The sequence below is a fragment of the Phoxinus phoxinus genome (genome assembly GCF_949152265.1).
Source record: "Phoxinus phoxinus genome assembly, chromosome: 2".
Lineage (NCBI taxonomy): Eukaryota > Metazoa > Chordata > Actinopteri > Cypriniformes > Leuciscidae > Phoxinus > Phoxinus phoxinus.
Genome location: NC_136877.1, coordinates 23,055,428 through 23,071,350, shown reverse-complemented (window position 1 = coordinate 23,071,350; position 15,923 = coordinate 23,055,428). Strand labels below are relative to the sequence as shown.

The 15,923-nt window shown below is 45.3% G+C and overlaps 1 protein-coding gene across 8 annotated transcripts in view; it reads right to left on the bottom strand.

Annotated features, from left to right (window-relative positions):
* Positions 1 to 10,159: 10,159 nt before the first annotated feature.
* Positions 10,160 to 15,923, bottom strand: part of mtss1lb (MTSS I-BAR domain containing 2b) — an 80,533-nt gene continuing 74,769 nt past the window's right edge. For all 8 annotated transcript variants that reach the window (XM_079600512.1, XM_079600515.1, XM_079600514.1 and 5 more), the window contains one exon: positions 10,160 to 15,899. In XM_079600512.1, coding sequence (XP_079456638.1) covers positions 15,130 to 15,899 — 770 coding nt within the window. In that variant the 3' untranslated portion in view covers positions 10,160 to 15,129. The remainder of the gene's footprint in view (positions 15,900 to 15,923) is intronic.

Sequence of the window (15,923 nt, the reverse complement as noted above, 5' to 3'; positions counted from 1 at the left end):
ATTTATTTATCTGTTTCAGAACCACACATCAATGTACATATTCAATCATGCAGTTGTAAAGTCAATAAATACTTCTGATGAAGAAATCTTGCGTGATTCTGACCGATCACCCGCTGTGAGCTCTAATTAACGATCCAAAAACTATCTAAATCAAAAAAGCCAGTCTTCTTCTGCACAAAGTGGTCCTTCGAGCCGGATCCAGAGCTTGCAGCGGAGCAAGATGTCTACCACCTCGGATAAAGAGTCTAGTGCACGATCCAGGAGGCAGCGGTCCCTCCCTAACTACTTGCAAGATTATGACTTGTCTGATCTCCCGACCAAATCTCAAACCAAGAAGTCTTCTGAGTCACAGTCCAGAGAGCGGCTAGACGAAGAGGACCACAGCAGACCTGATTCACGCTCTGCATCCCCAGAAGGTCAGCTGCATCACAGCCCAGCGCGATGGTCAGTCACTGACAAATGGGAATCTTCTGCAGATGAGTGGAGAAGGGAGCGCCGGATACTAGAGCATGAAAGGGAAGATCTCCTAGCATCAATGGAGGAATTAAAAATACAGAACGAGCAGCTCAGAGCTAAAGCGGAGCCCAGCAGTTTCCGTCCTGAGCCACGTACTGTAACTGCCAGAGATAGACTTTACAGAGAAGGGCTGGATTATGGAGGTGCTCCTAGCCGGTACAAATCAGTCTACTTCCAGGACAGGGAGACACCACCACAACGGTCCTCTGACAGGCGTCATGACTACAGCAGAGAGACAAAGGACTACAGGGAATCAACCAGGTATGACTCTCCCTCACCAAAGCGCTCTCCTGAGTCAGTACGCAACAAACACCAGGCCCCGCGACGAGGCTATGAGTCCAGGGAAGGGCGCTACGGTTCTCACTATAATTATGAGCAGTCCAGCCACCGCCGCTCACCTGAGCGCCACGCCAGCTACAGAGACTCTTGTTATTCCTCCAGAGAATACAAAGAACCATCACGCCGAGGTGACTACTCTCCTGCACGCCGCCGCAGCTACTCTCCAGACCAGCGTGAGAGACGTAGTCCCACTTCACCTCGGCACGAGCCCAGACGCCGACGCTCAGTGACCCCTCCTGGTGGACAGGAAAGAACATACAGAGGGCCCACTCCTACCATCCCGAACTTCAACTGTCCTAACCCAAGAGACTTTGCGAGACTCCGTATTGCCCTAGACAATCTCCTTCCAAGAGATGCCACTGAACGTTTCAAGTTCCAGATTTTAGTGGATCATCTGAAGCTGGAGGAAGCATTGCTGGTGGCAGATTCTTACAGCAATTCTGATTACCCCTTCACTGACACTATGGCAGCTTTAAACCAGCAGTACGGGCAGCCACACCAACTCGCCCTTCAGCGTATTGCTGAATTGATGGATGGCCCTAACATTCAGAGTGGAGACATCAAGTCATTCAGGTTGTTCGCCCTGAACGTCAGATCCCTGGTGAGCATGTTGGAGCAGCTCGGTTTAAAGGGGCAAGTTGAGCTGGACTGTGGTTCTCATGTCACCCGTCTACTGGGCAAGCTACCGCACGACCTGAGGTCCAGTTTCAGGCGCTACATCCACCCGCTCCGCATTCCTATCCCCACTCTTCTGGACCTAGCAGATTGGTTGGAATACGAGCTTCAGATCCAGGAGGATGTAGCACAATATCGATTGAGAAAGGACACTGGATCTAAGCCCAGAGACTCCAAGAGTACTGTCAAGTCGTCCCCTAGGGCCTCAGTTCTCATGCTGGGGGCTGAACCCAAATCGGTTAGGGAGCCGGCCAAATCCACTCCTTCAACCAGTCTAGATGCAAAGAAGTTCTGCCCATTCTGTGAGAACTACAAGCACACTCTGAATAGTTGCGCAAATTTCAAACTCCTCAGCGCCACCCAGAAACGTAACTGGATTCAGGACAACAACCGATGTTGGCGATGCGGCAGAGAACACAGATCAGCTGAATGTGATCTGAAGATGTGCTGTAAAACATGCAACAGTAGACACCTGCTTGCTCTGCACGATGTCAGCGAGAGAAGTCTAGCCAAGACTGACAAAGCTGAGAGAAGGCCTGACCAGGTGAAGTACAGTGAGAGCAAACCTTTGCCCATACCAAGTGCAGACCAAGTGCTATACATTGGCAAGCCACCGCAGGGCCATCGTGTGCTTCTCAAGGTCAGTAAAGTTATCCTCCGCCATGGTGACCAAACTCTAGAGACATACGCTGTGCTAGACGACGGCTCTGAACGCACCCTGCTCCTCCAACCGGCAGTCCAACAACTGGGACTTCAAGGACAGCTCGAGGATTTGCCCCTGCGTACAGTCAGACAGGAGCTGCAGACGCTTCACGGGGCGGCTGTCTCATTTAGCATCTCTCCAGCCTGTTCTCCAGCCATGGTATACAACATCCAAGGAGCCTTTACCGCACCCAAGCTCGGGCTGGGCCAGCACACATATCCCTTCAAAGCACTGCAGAGCAAATACAGACATTTGAAGAAGCTTCCTATCCCTTCATTCAAGGACATTGTTCCGCTACTGCTCATTGGCTCAGACCACCCCCACTTGGTGACTCCAGTTGAGCCAGTCATCTTTGGTCCCCCTGGTGCACCGGTTGCTGTCCGTACCCGTCTCGGATGGACGCTGCAAGGTCCGACCAACTATCTAAAGCAGTACCTGATCGAACAACGCTGTCTTTTCACCACCTTCGGGGCACCTCCAGCTGACATCTACCAGCATGTCGAGAGACTGTGGCAGCTGGACGTCCTCCCATGGCGCAGCGAAAAGGCCAGTACGAGGTCACGGCAGGACAAGGAGGCCCTTGAATGCTTGGATAAACAGACGGTGCGAGTAGATGTTGATGGTGTCCACCGCTATGCTACTCCTCTTCTCCGCGTGAAAAACTTTCCCCAGCTCTGTGCACCAAAGGAGGCAGTACTTCCTCAGCTCCGGAATATGGAAAGGCGGCTGGCGAAGAACCCTGAGACGGCCCAAGTCTACAACGCAGAGATCCAGAGACTTGAACAGGCTGGCTATGTGGCGAAACTACCCCATGGCACAGAGAACACCTCAAGCAGCTGGTACATCCCTCACCACCTTGTCGAGCATAATGGCAAGCACCGAGTGGTTTTTAATTGCTCTTTCCAGTACAGCGCCGCTGACTTGAACAAACTCCTGCTCCCGGGTCCAACCCTTGGTCCACCTCTCCTTTCAGTTCTCCTGCGTTTCAGAGAACATTGTGTGGCCTTCAGCAGTGACATACGGGGGATGTTTCACCAGGTGAGGCTCCTCCCGGAGGATGAACCTCTCCTCCGCTTCCTCTGGAGGGAGCTCAAACGTGATGAACAACCCACAGTCTACCAGTGGAAGGTGCTTCCCTTCGGCACTACCTGTAGCCCCTGCTGTGCTACATACGCCCTACAGAAGCACGTCACCGACCATACTCAGCCAGCTGATGCAGTGAGAAACTCTGTGTTAAGACATTTCTATGTAGATAACTGTCTTCAGAGTGTGCCTACAGTTGAAGATGCCAAGCCCATCATCGACAAGCTGCAGTCTCTCCTTGCCGAGGGAGGCTTTGAATTACGGCAGTGGGCCAGTACCCATCCAGACACCATCCGTCACCTCCCTGCTGAGGCGAGATCGGCTAGTGCTGAAAAGTGGATCGCCCAAGGTCACCCAGGTCAAGAAGAATCAGCCCTGGGCCTGCAGTGGGACTGTCGAGAGGACACCCTGTCCTTCAAGTGTCGAGAGACTGTAGCCACTGAAGAAGTTGTCACTATGCGCTCCATCTACAAAGTGGTGGCAAGTCAATATGACCCCCTCGGGTTTTTAGTACCTTACACCACTAGGGCCAAAGTTGTCATCCAACACCTGTGGGAGAAAAAGCGTGATTGGGACGACCCTGCTCTGCCGGATCACCTGCTAGCCGCATGGAGAGAGTGGGAGGACGAGTTACCTCACCTACAGAGCATTGCACTTCCGAGGTGTTACACTGGCCGTGAGTTAGACTCTCCCACCTGTGAGCGTGAGATCCACGTGTTCTGTGATGCCTCAGAGCGAGCCTATGGCTCTGTGGCATACCTCCGAACCGAGAATCCTCATGGAGTCGTCCAAGTAGCCTTCATCACTGCAAGATCCAGAGTTGCTCCAAAAAAGCAGCAGTCAATCCCACGCCTGGAGTTATGCGCTGCTCTGACCGGAGCACAAATGGCTCGGATCCTCAAATCTGAACTCACATTGCACATCCAGCGGGTGGTACTCTGGTCGGACTCTACTACCGTGCTCAAGTGGCTGCAGTCGGAGTCATGCCGATTTAAAGTGTTTGTTGGCACACGTGTGGCAGAGATTCAAGATCTCACCGAGGGCGACACATGGCGGTACGTGGACTCTGCACAAAACCCTGCCGACGACTTAACTCGTGGCAAACCTCTCGACACATTGACACCAGACAGCCGGTGGGGTCAAGGCCCAACCTTCTTGTGGTGTGACCCAGACAAATGGCCACAAAGTCCTCAGATTCAGACAGAGGCAGATCACGGTGAAGAGCTCAAAAAACCTCCATTCTGCGGCTTCACTACTACCACGCTAAGTCAGCTCCCTGACGTTAAGCAGTTCTCTTCCTTTAAAGACCTCCTGACCGCCACAACTAAGACTGTACATGGGGCGGCCCCCGGCAACGTCACAGCCTATAGGCAAGCCCAGCTGGCCCTACTACAACAGGTCCAACAAGACAGTTTTCCTATTGACTATGCCCAGCTGCAATCAGGGAAACCAGTCGCCAAGAGCAGCAGACTTCTCAAGCTGGCGCCAGAGTTCGACCACAGTGACAAACTCATCCGCGTTGGCGGACGTCTGCGCCATAGTAACCAACTGGAACTGGATACTGTTCACCCGGTGGTGCTGGATGCCAAACACCCAGTCACGCAGCTGCTCATCCAAGATTATGATGACCGCTTGCACCATCCAGGCCCAGAGAGGGTCTTCTCAGAGATGCGCCGCAAGTATTGGGTACCAGGAGGGCGAGAGGCTATCCGCCGCTTTCAGCGCAAGTGTCAAGAGTGTCAGAAATGGCGCGGAAAGCCACAAATCCCTAAAATGGCCGACCTACCTCCATCCAGAGTCCGACTTTTCAAGCCAGCATTTTACTCAACAGGAGTAGACTGTTTCGGGCCATACTCGGTAGCGATTGGAAGGAGGCGTGAAAAACGCTGGGGAATAATCTTTAAATGCATGACCACCCGAGCCGTGCATATCGATCTGCTCTCCAGTTTGAATGCAGACTCATTCCTCATGGCCCTGAGGCGGTTCATCGCCCGCAGAGGAAAGCCGTTCGAGCTGATCTCAGACCAGGGGACTAACTTCAGAGGTGGCGATCGAGAGCTCCGGGAAGCATTCGCTGACCTTGCTCCCGACATCAAAGCTCAACTCGCCTCTCAGCAGATCGACTGGAAGTTTAATCCACCTAACGCCCCCCACTTTGGCGGCTGCTGGGAGCGTGAGATACGCTCAGTAAAACAAGCCCTGCAAGTCACCCTTGGATCCCAGCTTGTGACAGATGAGGTACTGAGAACCCTACTAGTTGAGATTGAGGGGATCCTCAATTCCAAACCATTAGGCTACACATCTGCAGACATCGCCGACCCTGATCCAATAACTCCCAACTCGTTGCTCATTGGGCGGCCAGATGCCTCTCTCCCGCAGGTGGTGTATCCTGACTCCGAGCTCCTAAGCAGTAGGCGTTGGCGCCATAGCCAGCTGTTGGCTGACCACTTCTGGAAGCATTTTATCCGTTTCTATCTGCCCAGCCTCCAGGCCCGACAGAAGTGGAATATTGAAAACCCAGACCTGCACATCGGCAAGACGGTCCTCATCATCGACCCGCAGTTCCCTCGCTCACTGTGGCCAGTGGGTACAGTGACTAGCGTCTTCCCCGGCCTCGACGGTAAAATACGATCTGCTGAAGTGAAAGTAGGAGACCGGTCGTACACCCGCCCTGTGGCTCGACTCATCCAGCTTCCAGAGTTGCCAGACTAATCACTAACGGACGATTGGGCGCCTTTTCCTCTGATGCAGATTCCCTTCAGTAATCTGGGGGCGGCTGTAAAAAAGGCCCCCTGGTGTTCGCTAAGCATCAGACACTTTACTGTGACTTTCTCTCTCCTACTGGATGACGCCTCGCTTCACCTGGACTCTTAGCCAATCACAAGTCGACTCAGGCTCGCTGCACGCTTGTAGCATTCTGTCCGAGACTTTTTGCTAGTATTGTTCGCTGACTGCACGGACTTACAACCCGCCTTAATACAACTGTCCTACTTTTGTGTGCGTCTTTACAAGTAAGAATCAGTATTTCGTTGTTCTTATATTGTCATTGTGAAAGCTAGGTTGTTAGTGTTTTCTGTTCAGTGTACTAAATATAAGCTTAGCTTTTCCTGCCGGCTAGGCCTCGTGTTGTTATGTTTCTTTCTAGCGATGTATAGGTTGCCACTCAGGCATTATTCTTTGGTTTCACATTGCAGAATACCAGTTAAGCACCCTCTGCGCAGTTTGTGAGTTATCGCGGTGATATTCGCCTTCATTCCAGTTAATTTGCTATAGAGCACGCACCTCCCGCATGTACGCTAGTTGTCACGTGACACCTCTCGGCGCGGCCTGGTGTAGTTATTTATGTGACCAGCAGAGGGAGCCATTGTATTGCGAATGGTTTATCCTTTCTCATTGTTATAATTGGAGCGGTTTAGACCCGCAGAACAGCTTTGTTCATTCTTTTAATGCCAGTTTCGGCCATGTTAAAATGTTATTGTATTTTATTCCTGCTATATTAGTAGAAAAGGATACAGTTAATACAAATAGAGGTTTGTTGCACGATAATCATTCATTTGCATTCAACTAATGGTTATTGTTTTTATTTATTTATCTGTTTCAGAACCACACATCAATGTACATATTCAATCATGCAGTTGTAAAGTCAATAAATACTTCTGATGAAGAAATCTTGCGTGATTCTGACCGATCACCCGCTGTGAGCTCTAATTAACGATCCAAAAACTATCTAAATCAAAAAAGCCAGTCTTCTTCTGCACAGTGACAGATGAATGTTGTTAACCTTAGAGTGGTGGGCATAGTGCACATTTTACCCCTCACTTCCTTTAGCTTTGAGCTGCCAAATGGCTCCAGACAACATTAAAGTTTCAGTTGGTCTGAGGTCTCAGAATCCTCCACTGGCTTTTAACATTGTCTTCTTGAAACATCATCAGTTCTCGTTCTTTTCCAATATGGGCATTTTGTCAAATTATTAAAGAATAAACTTTTCTTAGTTGTATGTAAGGGGATGGTTGTAACACTTTTTAAAGAAATGTTTCAACATACCCCAACCCTGTCAGCTATTGTTTAGCTACTACTAGCTGTTTAATGGTTTGAAATTAGCAGGTTAAAAATGCTTCACATTTTTGAAGCATTTCTATACAAGTATTACTATAAAAGTAATATAATATTTGATGAAATTACTTTATCTGCAGAAGTTTAAGTAGACTACTAAACAAAATATAATTTTGGTTAAAAAAAAACTAAAAAAACATTCTTACCTAAAAAAAAAAAAAAAAAAATCTTCTACAGTAGGCCTATATAAAATCTCCAGCATAGACAACCGTTCATATGGGATCAGAACCACAATCTTATTAGTGGTTTGGAGAATGAATGGATAGTACTGGTTGTTGACCTATCAAATGGTGATTCAACTTTTGCTAGACAAACTACACTTTCAAATAGCTCCCCCCACAACCAACAGTTTAGTCAAATGAGAAATCAAATCAAGATCATATTTATTTACTCACCTGCAGGGTTCAGTAGACATGCAGCCGGTATCCAGCATGAATATGATGGTGTAAATAGGATGGAAAACTGAATGAGCTCGAGCACTTTTTTTCTCGATCGTCTAATCCCTTTATTGTAGACTACCGTTGAATATCATTGTTAAGATTTCTTAAATTAATCGTGGCCTACTTATTTTTAATTAAAGTTGCATTCGTGTGGTTTAAAAACACTCCGGAGAGATGACGAGCTCAGAAGACGTTCTAATTAAGTCGCGGAAGTGTTTTCTATAGATGAAGCGACTTGACTATCATTAAAGATACACACTTGAGCTCTGAGCAGTCCAGTGTGCAGCTGGGACATACACCTTCAAGGGCTTTCTCAGCAAATAACGGAGCTGAATAGCTAATCTCAGTCTTTACTGTTGAAAGTCGTTATTGTAAGGCTAAGCAGAAGATTGGTGATTAGAGACTGACTTGTGATTTTAATTACAGGGGTTTTGCAAGTTGTTTATTTTCATTGTGAAAGACAAGATTTTGTTCAGTGTGAAAGACAAGATTTATTTGTGTTTCAACTTCAAATTCTACATATTGAAAAAATTCGAACAAACTTTCAGTATCTGGCTGTATAGTAGTAAACGCTTTGATGCCACCTGGCGTCTGAAATAAACCTTGCACACACTAAATTTATCAGATTGATCTTTTCTTACCTGCTGAGCACCTGCAAGCTGAACTTCAATCATCCCGTGTCTTTTTTGTATTTGTGTGTGCACGTGCACTAGGCAGGACAGAATCTGTTTTTACATTATTATCACTACCACCATCCCGGAATCTCATTTCTGCCTGCTAGGTGGTAAATTATGACATAATAATAGGTTTTACAGAGAGGGTTTAAGCAATTCCCAGACTAAAATGCATGTTTGAGCTGTTTGAACTGAAAGCAACTTGCACTATAGGCAATAGGCGTTGTCTCAAGATTCGTGTACCAGTAGCCTAATGTTTTTTTTTTTTTTACCAGTAAAGGCATGTTTATAAAAGCTACTTAAAGGATTAGTTCACTTTCAAAAAAATGTTTTGCTGATCATTTACTCACCCCGATGTCATCCAAGATATCCATGTCTTTCTTTCTTCAGTCGAAAATAAATGTAGGTTTTTGAGGAAAACATTCCAGGCTTTTTCTACACAGAATTGACTTCAGTGGCAACCATCTATCCCAATGTTCAAGAGAAGGTTCAAATGTCTGTCTCAATGCAGCTTCAAAGTCTCTACATGATCGAGAAATAAAAGTCTTATCTGGTGAAACGATCGGTCATTTAAAAAAAAAGAGAAAAAAGTATACACTTTTTAAACATAATTGTTCATCTTGTGCTGGTCTGCGTCGCACCACGCATTACATAATCATGTTGGAAAGGTCACGTTCACGCCATCTATCTAAGTTATTTGTCTGTGTACTCCGGTTCAAAAAAGTATGGGAAGGGCGAAAAACTCCATCTCATGTTCTCCTCCAACTTCAAAATCATCCGACATCTTTGTATTAATACATTTTTATTATTATTTAAAAAAAAATTGTGACCTTTCCAACATGATAACGTAATACGTGGCGCATCGCGCAGACCAGTGCAAGACGAACAATTGTGGTTGAAAAGTATATATACTGTATATATATATATATATTTTTTAAATGATGATCGTTTCACTAGATAAGACCCTTATTTCTCGACTGAGCTCATGTAGCGACTTTGAAGCTCCATTGAGACAGACACTTGAACCTTCTTTTGAACATTGGGATAGATAGATGGTTGCCATTAAAGGGGTGGTAAAATGCCCTTTGCACAAGATGTAAAATTAATCTCTGATGTCCCCAGAGTGTGTGTGTGACGTTTTAGCACAAAATACCCCACAGATATTTATATATAGCATGTTAAATTTGTCACTTTTTGAGGGTTTGCAGAAACGCACCGTTTTGTGCCTGGCCCTTTAAATGCAAATGAGCTGCTGCAGAGGGCGGGGTTTCAAGAGCTTGTGTGTGTTAGCAGCTGCGATTACCTCACGCAGACACAATAAAATGACAGAAACTGTTCTGCCTTTAATGTTAAATCGGACATATTTGTCATAATTTGTCAATTGACATTGTGTCATCATTTTGACTTTTTATTTCATAATCATAACTAACGTTAACATGACTTTGAATGTCATAATTTCGAGTTTATCTCATAATTTCAACCTTTTGCAATGAAAGATTTTTGTTTGTTTATGTGCTTCCATACACCATCCCGAGTCCGACCCTATGAAATTTATTTTCTTTTTCCTCACAAAAATGTTAACATAGTACAAAGGAATATTCTTCACGTCACACAGTTTAAGTACAACTTTTATTAATACTGGAATCATCACAGTGTGTTTTGTTACATTAGCTGTGACTAAACTTAACAAAAATTAGAAGGATAAATATTACCAAAAAAGGGAAATGATGTTATCAGCAACAGTGGCACATTAGCCTTAGGAAAACAGCACAATAAATTAAAGCAGAAGAGGAAGCGAGAAATAAGAAAGACAGAGACGACAGAACCTGTAGCGTTACTCAACTTCAGTCAGAGGATGAAGGAGGGGAGGATGGGCTCGGACGAAAATAACAAAAACAAAACAAATACACACGTCATATCTTTTACATGAGAATGAAGTATTAAAAAATAGTCATGTACACCGGCTAAGTGTTGAGCTGTAGAGCCTGTTGTTAGGCATGTGGGTGATGCTTGTATGCGAGCGGGAAAGAAAAGACCCTCAACTCAGGCTAACGGCGTAAGACATACGGCCCAGTTTCCATGACACCCGGTTGCCAAGCACTCCTTCCACGAGCGCGCGGTGGAGATGACAGCGAGCGGAAATCGCAGTGTTGTGGCTGAACCGAGCGTGTCAGCGTGGGAGACGGGTGTCATTCAGGGCATTTCTCCATTTTCCACGAACAGCGGGTGGATAAAGATGGGGGCTGCACGTGTTCCGGTCTAAATGAGCATTTCATCCCTCTTGTCACCCACACCACATGATCATTTATTGTCTGTAGCCATTTTAACTTAGAGATGTGAATCACAACGCAGAAGGAAATGGGACGCCATAGAAAAGGCTTGAGTGCAGTAGTGAATGGACTGAGTGAATATCAAAAAGGCATAAAGTTGCTTAAGGCTAACATTATACTTATTGATTGTGCTAACTCTATAGGATTTGGTCAATTACTTAATGTAAATATAAAGGATAGCCAATAGACTTATTTTTTTTTTGGCATTTGATTGGCTTAACGTACCAACCAATTGTATGTGAAGGCAGAACTGAAGACACTTGTTCAGTTTACAAAAAATATATCCAATGTGCTAGCCTACTTACTAATGGTTCACCTGGTAACAGCAAATCCCATCAAAATTATCATCTGGAAGGGACGCATTTCATTTTTTTTTAATGATTTACTTTTAGGTGAAAGTGGGAGACGCTCGGGATAGCTCTTTATAAGAGCTTCCTTTGTTGTGAGATGATGTTAGGATTAAAATAAAATATTGCTCTCAAAAATCACATTTACACATCATCAAAGCACATATATTTCTAAAGCACTTCTTCCCTGATAATAACTAAAATAACCAGGGCTGTTCAAGGAACAAACAACCCAATCTCATGAGAAAACGTGGTTGTTTCAACCCATGTTTGGGTCAAATATGGACAAACCCAACCATCAGGTTTAAAAATTCAAGTTAAAATTTAAACCAATGGTTGGGTTTGTTCTTGTTTGACCCAAATATGGGTTGAAACATCCCAGCATTTTTTAGAGTGAGGGTGGTGATTTCGTATAAGTTTTTGTACAATGTGATTTGTATGGAAAAGTATGATTTTTAGAAGCATGAAGGTCCAAGTCTAAACCTAATCGTCAGTGTGGGTTATCGACCGCCCTGGGTCCCACTCCAAAATTCGTCCAAACATAAAATAGTTACGAATTTCCATGAGAGCGTATTGGACAAATTCTGAATTCTGAGCTTCACAAATTTCAGGTGTAAGACAACAGGCCAATAAAATCACATTTTCACAGCTGAATTGTGATTGCTGCCTTATAGTGAGAATATCATGACATTCAGCGGGAGACAAATGAACATGACGCGAGTAATGTTAAACACAGAGAACAAAACAAAGAGAACATTTGTTTAGAATCACCTGAGAACCAAAATAGTCAATCTGCTGTGTGAGTATGTGTGTATTTAGACGCTGAAGGCTGAGCACATAAGTGGTAGTTTTTCTATATCCACCAGTTTCCTCTAGAGGGGCTTTTAACTGTCATCTTGCTTCATGACCTCGAGAGCAGAAACCTGCAGAGACTGACGTTACAATAAAGAGACAACGGTAAGCCAACTACCTGCAATCAGGCTTTTGTGTCTTTCTTCCCTCTCACTTCTTCTCCGCTTCGCTTCCCACCTGTTTCTTTCAGCAATTATTCTCTGCTGGCCTTGTCTTTCTCACGCTTACTCATTTCATTCTTCTTTCACTTCTCGTCCACTCTCTATCTTCCTTCCTGTCGAATTCTCCTGCCTTTACGTGTCTGTGTATTTAATGCTGTGAATTGAACTTCTGAGAGCTGTATGTGATTTGCAGGCCATGAAGCTTCACATGAAACGTGGATATGTAACAGATATTTGTTTCTCTTCGTCCAGCAGACTTCACTATATTGCTGCCTAAGTCAATGCACTTGTCGTTGATTCTTCACCCACCCCATAGCAAGACAACATTTATGTGGGGCATTTGTTTTTAGTGAAGCTACTAGTACTGTTCACCTTCTTTTACAGTATATGCATGTATGTATATGAATATATACAAATTTCTGACCTGCTCTTTCACCGGCTGGCAGTGTGGGCTTTGAATTGCCGTAACCCCGTTCTTTCATTCCAGCCTGCTCTCAATACGGCCTCCGAGTTCCAGAACGGCGCTATTTTCGGCAAGAGATCGGTACACTCGTACATACTTTCACAAAGCAGACATACTTTTCCCTTTTGAACACGCTACAGGCATTCCTAAAACAGAGTGCTCTATGCAAAATAAATAATTCAAAAAAACAACCCAAAAGTCTGAGTATGGAGCAAGTGTCTGGCGCAACAGCACTATTTATGACTGCAGGGGTTTTAGGGAGTCTTGGGAGAACAGAAAGTCACTCACAAACAGACACTACATGACTAAAACTATGTTTTGACCTCCTACATATCACTTCCACATCCAGTATCATCACAGAGCATTGTTTTTCTTCACGTCCGGTGAACCGGGGTAACCTGCGACCTTTCGCGTCATAGGTATTTACTCCTATATTATCTATAACAGGCAGTGGAATGCTTTTATCATAAACAACTGGATGAGTTTCTTCCCAGAGTTCATTCTCTCCACCTCCTTTATTCATCCCTTTCTTCCCTCTGCAGAACCAAAGTTCATTTTTTAATGTCCCAAAAAATGGCAGCCAGGTGTGTGCCTTCATCTTAGCTCATTCTCTCCACTCCTCCTACGGATATATCAGGGGACTGTGGTTTGAGGCTTGACAAGTAAAAGACCATTTCTGAAAAACTCATATTTTAAGAAGCTCAAATTGGAAATTAAATATAATGTATCAACCAAATCCCTTTCAAGATCATTAGTCACACTTTACAATAAGGTTCAATTGGTTAACAGTTACCGCAATAGGTATCAAAAGCTAACAATGAACATATATATGTGAATGTTTTTCAAAGAAGTCTCTTATGCTCCCTAAAACTGCATTTATTTGATCAAAAATACAGTAAAAACACATAATATTGTAAAAATGTAAAATAACTGTTTTATATTTTAATATATATAATTACAATGTAATTTATTCCTGTGATTGCAAAGCTGAATATTCAGCAGCCATTACTCCAGTGTCACATGATCTACGATCAATCCTGCTTAATACTTTTATGAAAACCGTGATTAATCTTTTTTCAGGATTATTTAATGAATAGCGAGTTTGAAATAAAAGTATTTATTTGAAATACAAATCGTATAATACATTATAAAAGTCTTTGTCACTTTTGATCAGATTAATGTGTCCTTGTTGAAAAAAACAGGCTAATTCATACTGCTTGAAATTTTTAAAAATGAATCAGACCAAGTAGAATTTAACATTAACCTAGATGTATTGCTGTTCATCGCTAGTTCCTGGTAGCTAATGCATTAACGTGTAATGTTAAGAAATTGAACCCTACTGTAAAGAACTTCCAAATCATTCTTCCTACCTCTTTCACATCCCATCACTCTCTTTTTCCTATATCCTGACATTGCTACGCACATTTGTCTCCCTAAGTACCAGGGCACGTGACCGCGGCGTCTCACAGCATTCACCACACATAGTGTGGCCACAGTGACAACTAGTGGTCTAAACTACACCTTGAAAGTGCTCTGCATCCTCTCTATTTCTCATTTTCTTTTAAAATAAGCCATAATTAGACTCGACAAGAAGTCTTCGAAAGCATCTGCTTCCCCGAAGACACCTGAACATCAAAAACGTACAGCTTTATTAAAAGCTGATCTTTGAAACCTTCCCCCATCAAAGGAAAAAAAAAGCATTATTGCTCCACATTATCATGGTGGTTTTTAAACCCTAATTCTACAAAAATCCACATACCTGACATATACGTTTCCTACTCATAGGAGCTAGGAGGCGATTACTTGCTTGTAAATAAAACGAAACCACGGAAGTGTACAAATAAAAGATAAATCCCGTCCCTCTACGCAACCACGAGCTGACCTGCAGCAGAGCCCTGCTCACCTCCAGACTGCAGACCAACACACAACAGCAATACCAACTAGACTTTCAGGATGTGATGTCAAATTTACTGGAGGTGAGGGTGGGGTTAGAGAGAGCAAGGATTTTCAAAGAGAACCTGCGTACCCCATGAGCTTCTCCAGCACTGATTCCTGGGGTCCATAGTTTGAGGAGGGCTGTTATTCTAGGGGGACCATGCGAAGATCTGGAGCGGACCACAAAAATCCCCCAAACATCCTGGCCCCTTGTTCTTTCATTAGTTAATTGTCTCACTACAGTTCAACTATCCCGCAGTGATGGGCGTGTTAATAAGACAAACATGCGTTCGGACACGCTAAGAGTTATAGTGGCCTGAGCCTGCTGTTACATATCATTTACTTTTTTTCATTACTGTTATTCATTATTTCTATAATGACTTTTAAACATTTAATTTTTTAATCCTCTTTTTCATAGCTCGCTTCCTAAAGAGAGTCATTGTGAAGTTTTTTTTTCTGGGTTACTTCGCTCTTATTCTCCCATCTCTCCAGGAGGCATCACAAAATCCGGGGCGCTGAGCGGTCGTTGGAGACGGTTTTGCGCAGTCGCACGCCTCGACGAATAGACCTCAGCATGTCCTCACCCTCCGAGGGCACTTCGGGGTCCGGCTCGGGCTCGGGGCCCGGCGGGGGCTGGTTCGGAAGCAAGGGGAAGGGGAACTGGCCCTCACCTAAGGCGTGAGCGCTGGCCACCAGCTCCCCGATCTTCTCCACCAGACTGTGGCGGTTTGCAGCCAGCAGGTGATCTTCTTCGCCCGGTTGGCCGTACACGCTCATCTCTAAGCCGCCCACGCCCCCTGAACCCCAGGCTGTGTTGGGCAGGCTCAGCCGCTTTGGAGAGGCCTTCACGTACTCCAGCGCTCCCGGGGAGGCGTCATCCGGCACATAAAAGACACATTCTTCGCTGCCCACACGGGCGGGAGGGCCTGCGTTCCCGCCGGGTGAGTCAGGCACAGTGGGGGTCTTGACTGGCACGATGGGTGGGCGTATAGGAATAGGGCCAGCATTAGAGAGGGTGCGCCTCACCCCGGGCTTCGTAGATGGTGTTCGGCGAATGGTGGCCGTGCCTCCGCCTCCGCCGGGTGGTCCGCCCAGAGCGCCCACTCCGCTGGGCAGGCCTGCTGTGCTGGCGGGACGCTTAGTCTGTATCATGCGCCGGTAGTTCTGGGCGATATTACTGTGGCGAGGAATCGTGGAGGATTTATCGAATTCAGCCTGACCGTCGGCCTCAGTGTCTCCATTCACTGAGTAACCATCATAATCGGAGCCTGACCAAAAAATAAATAAATCCC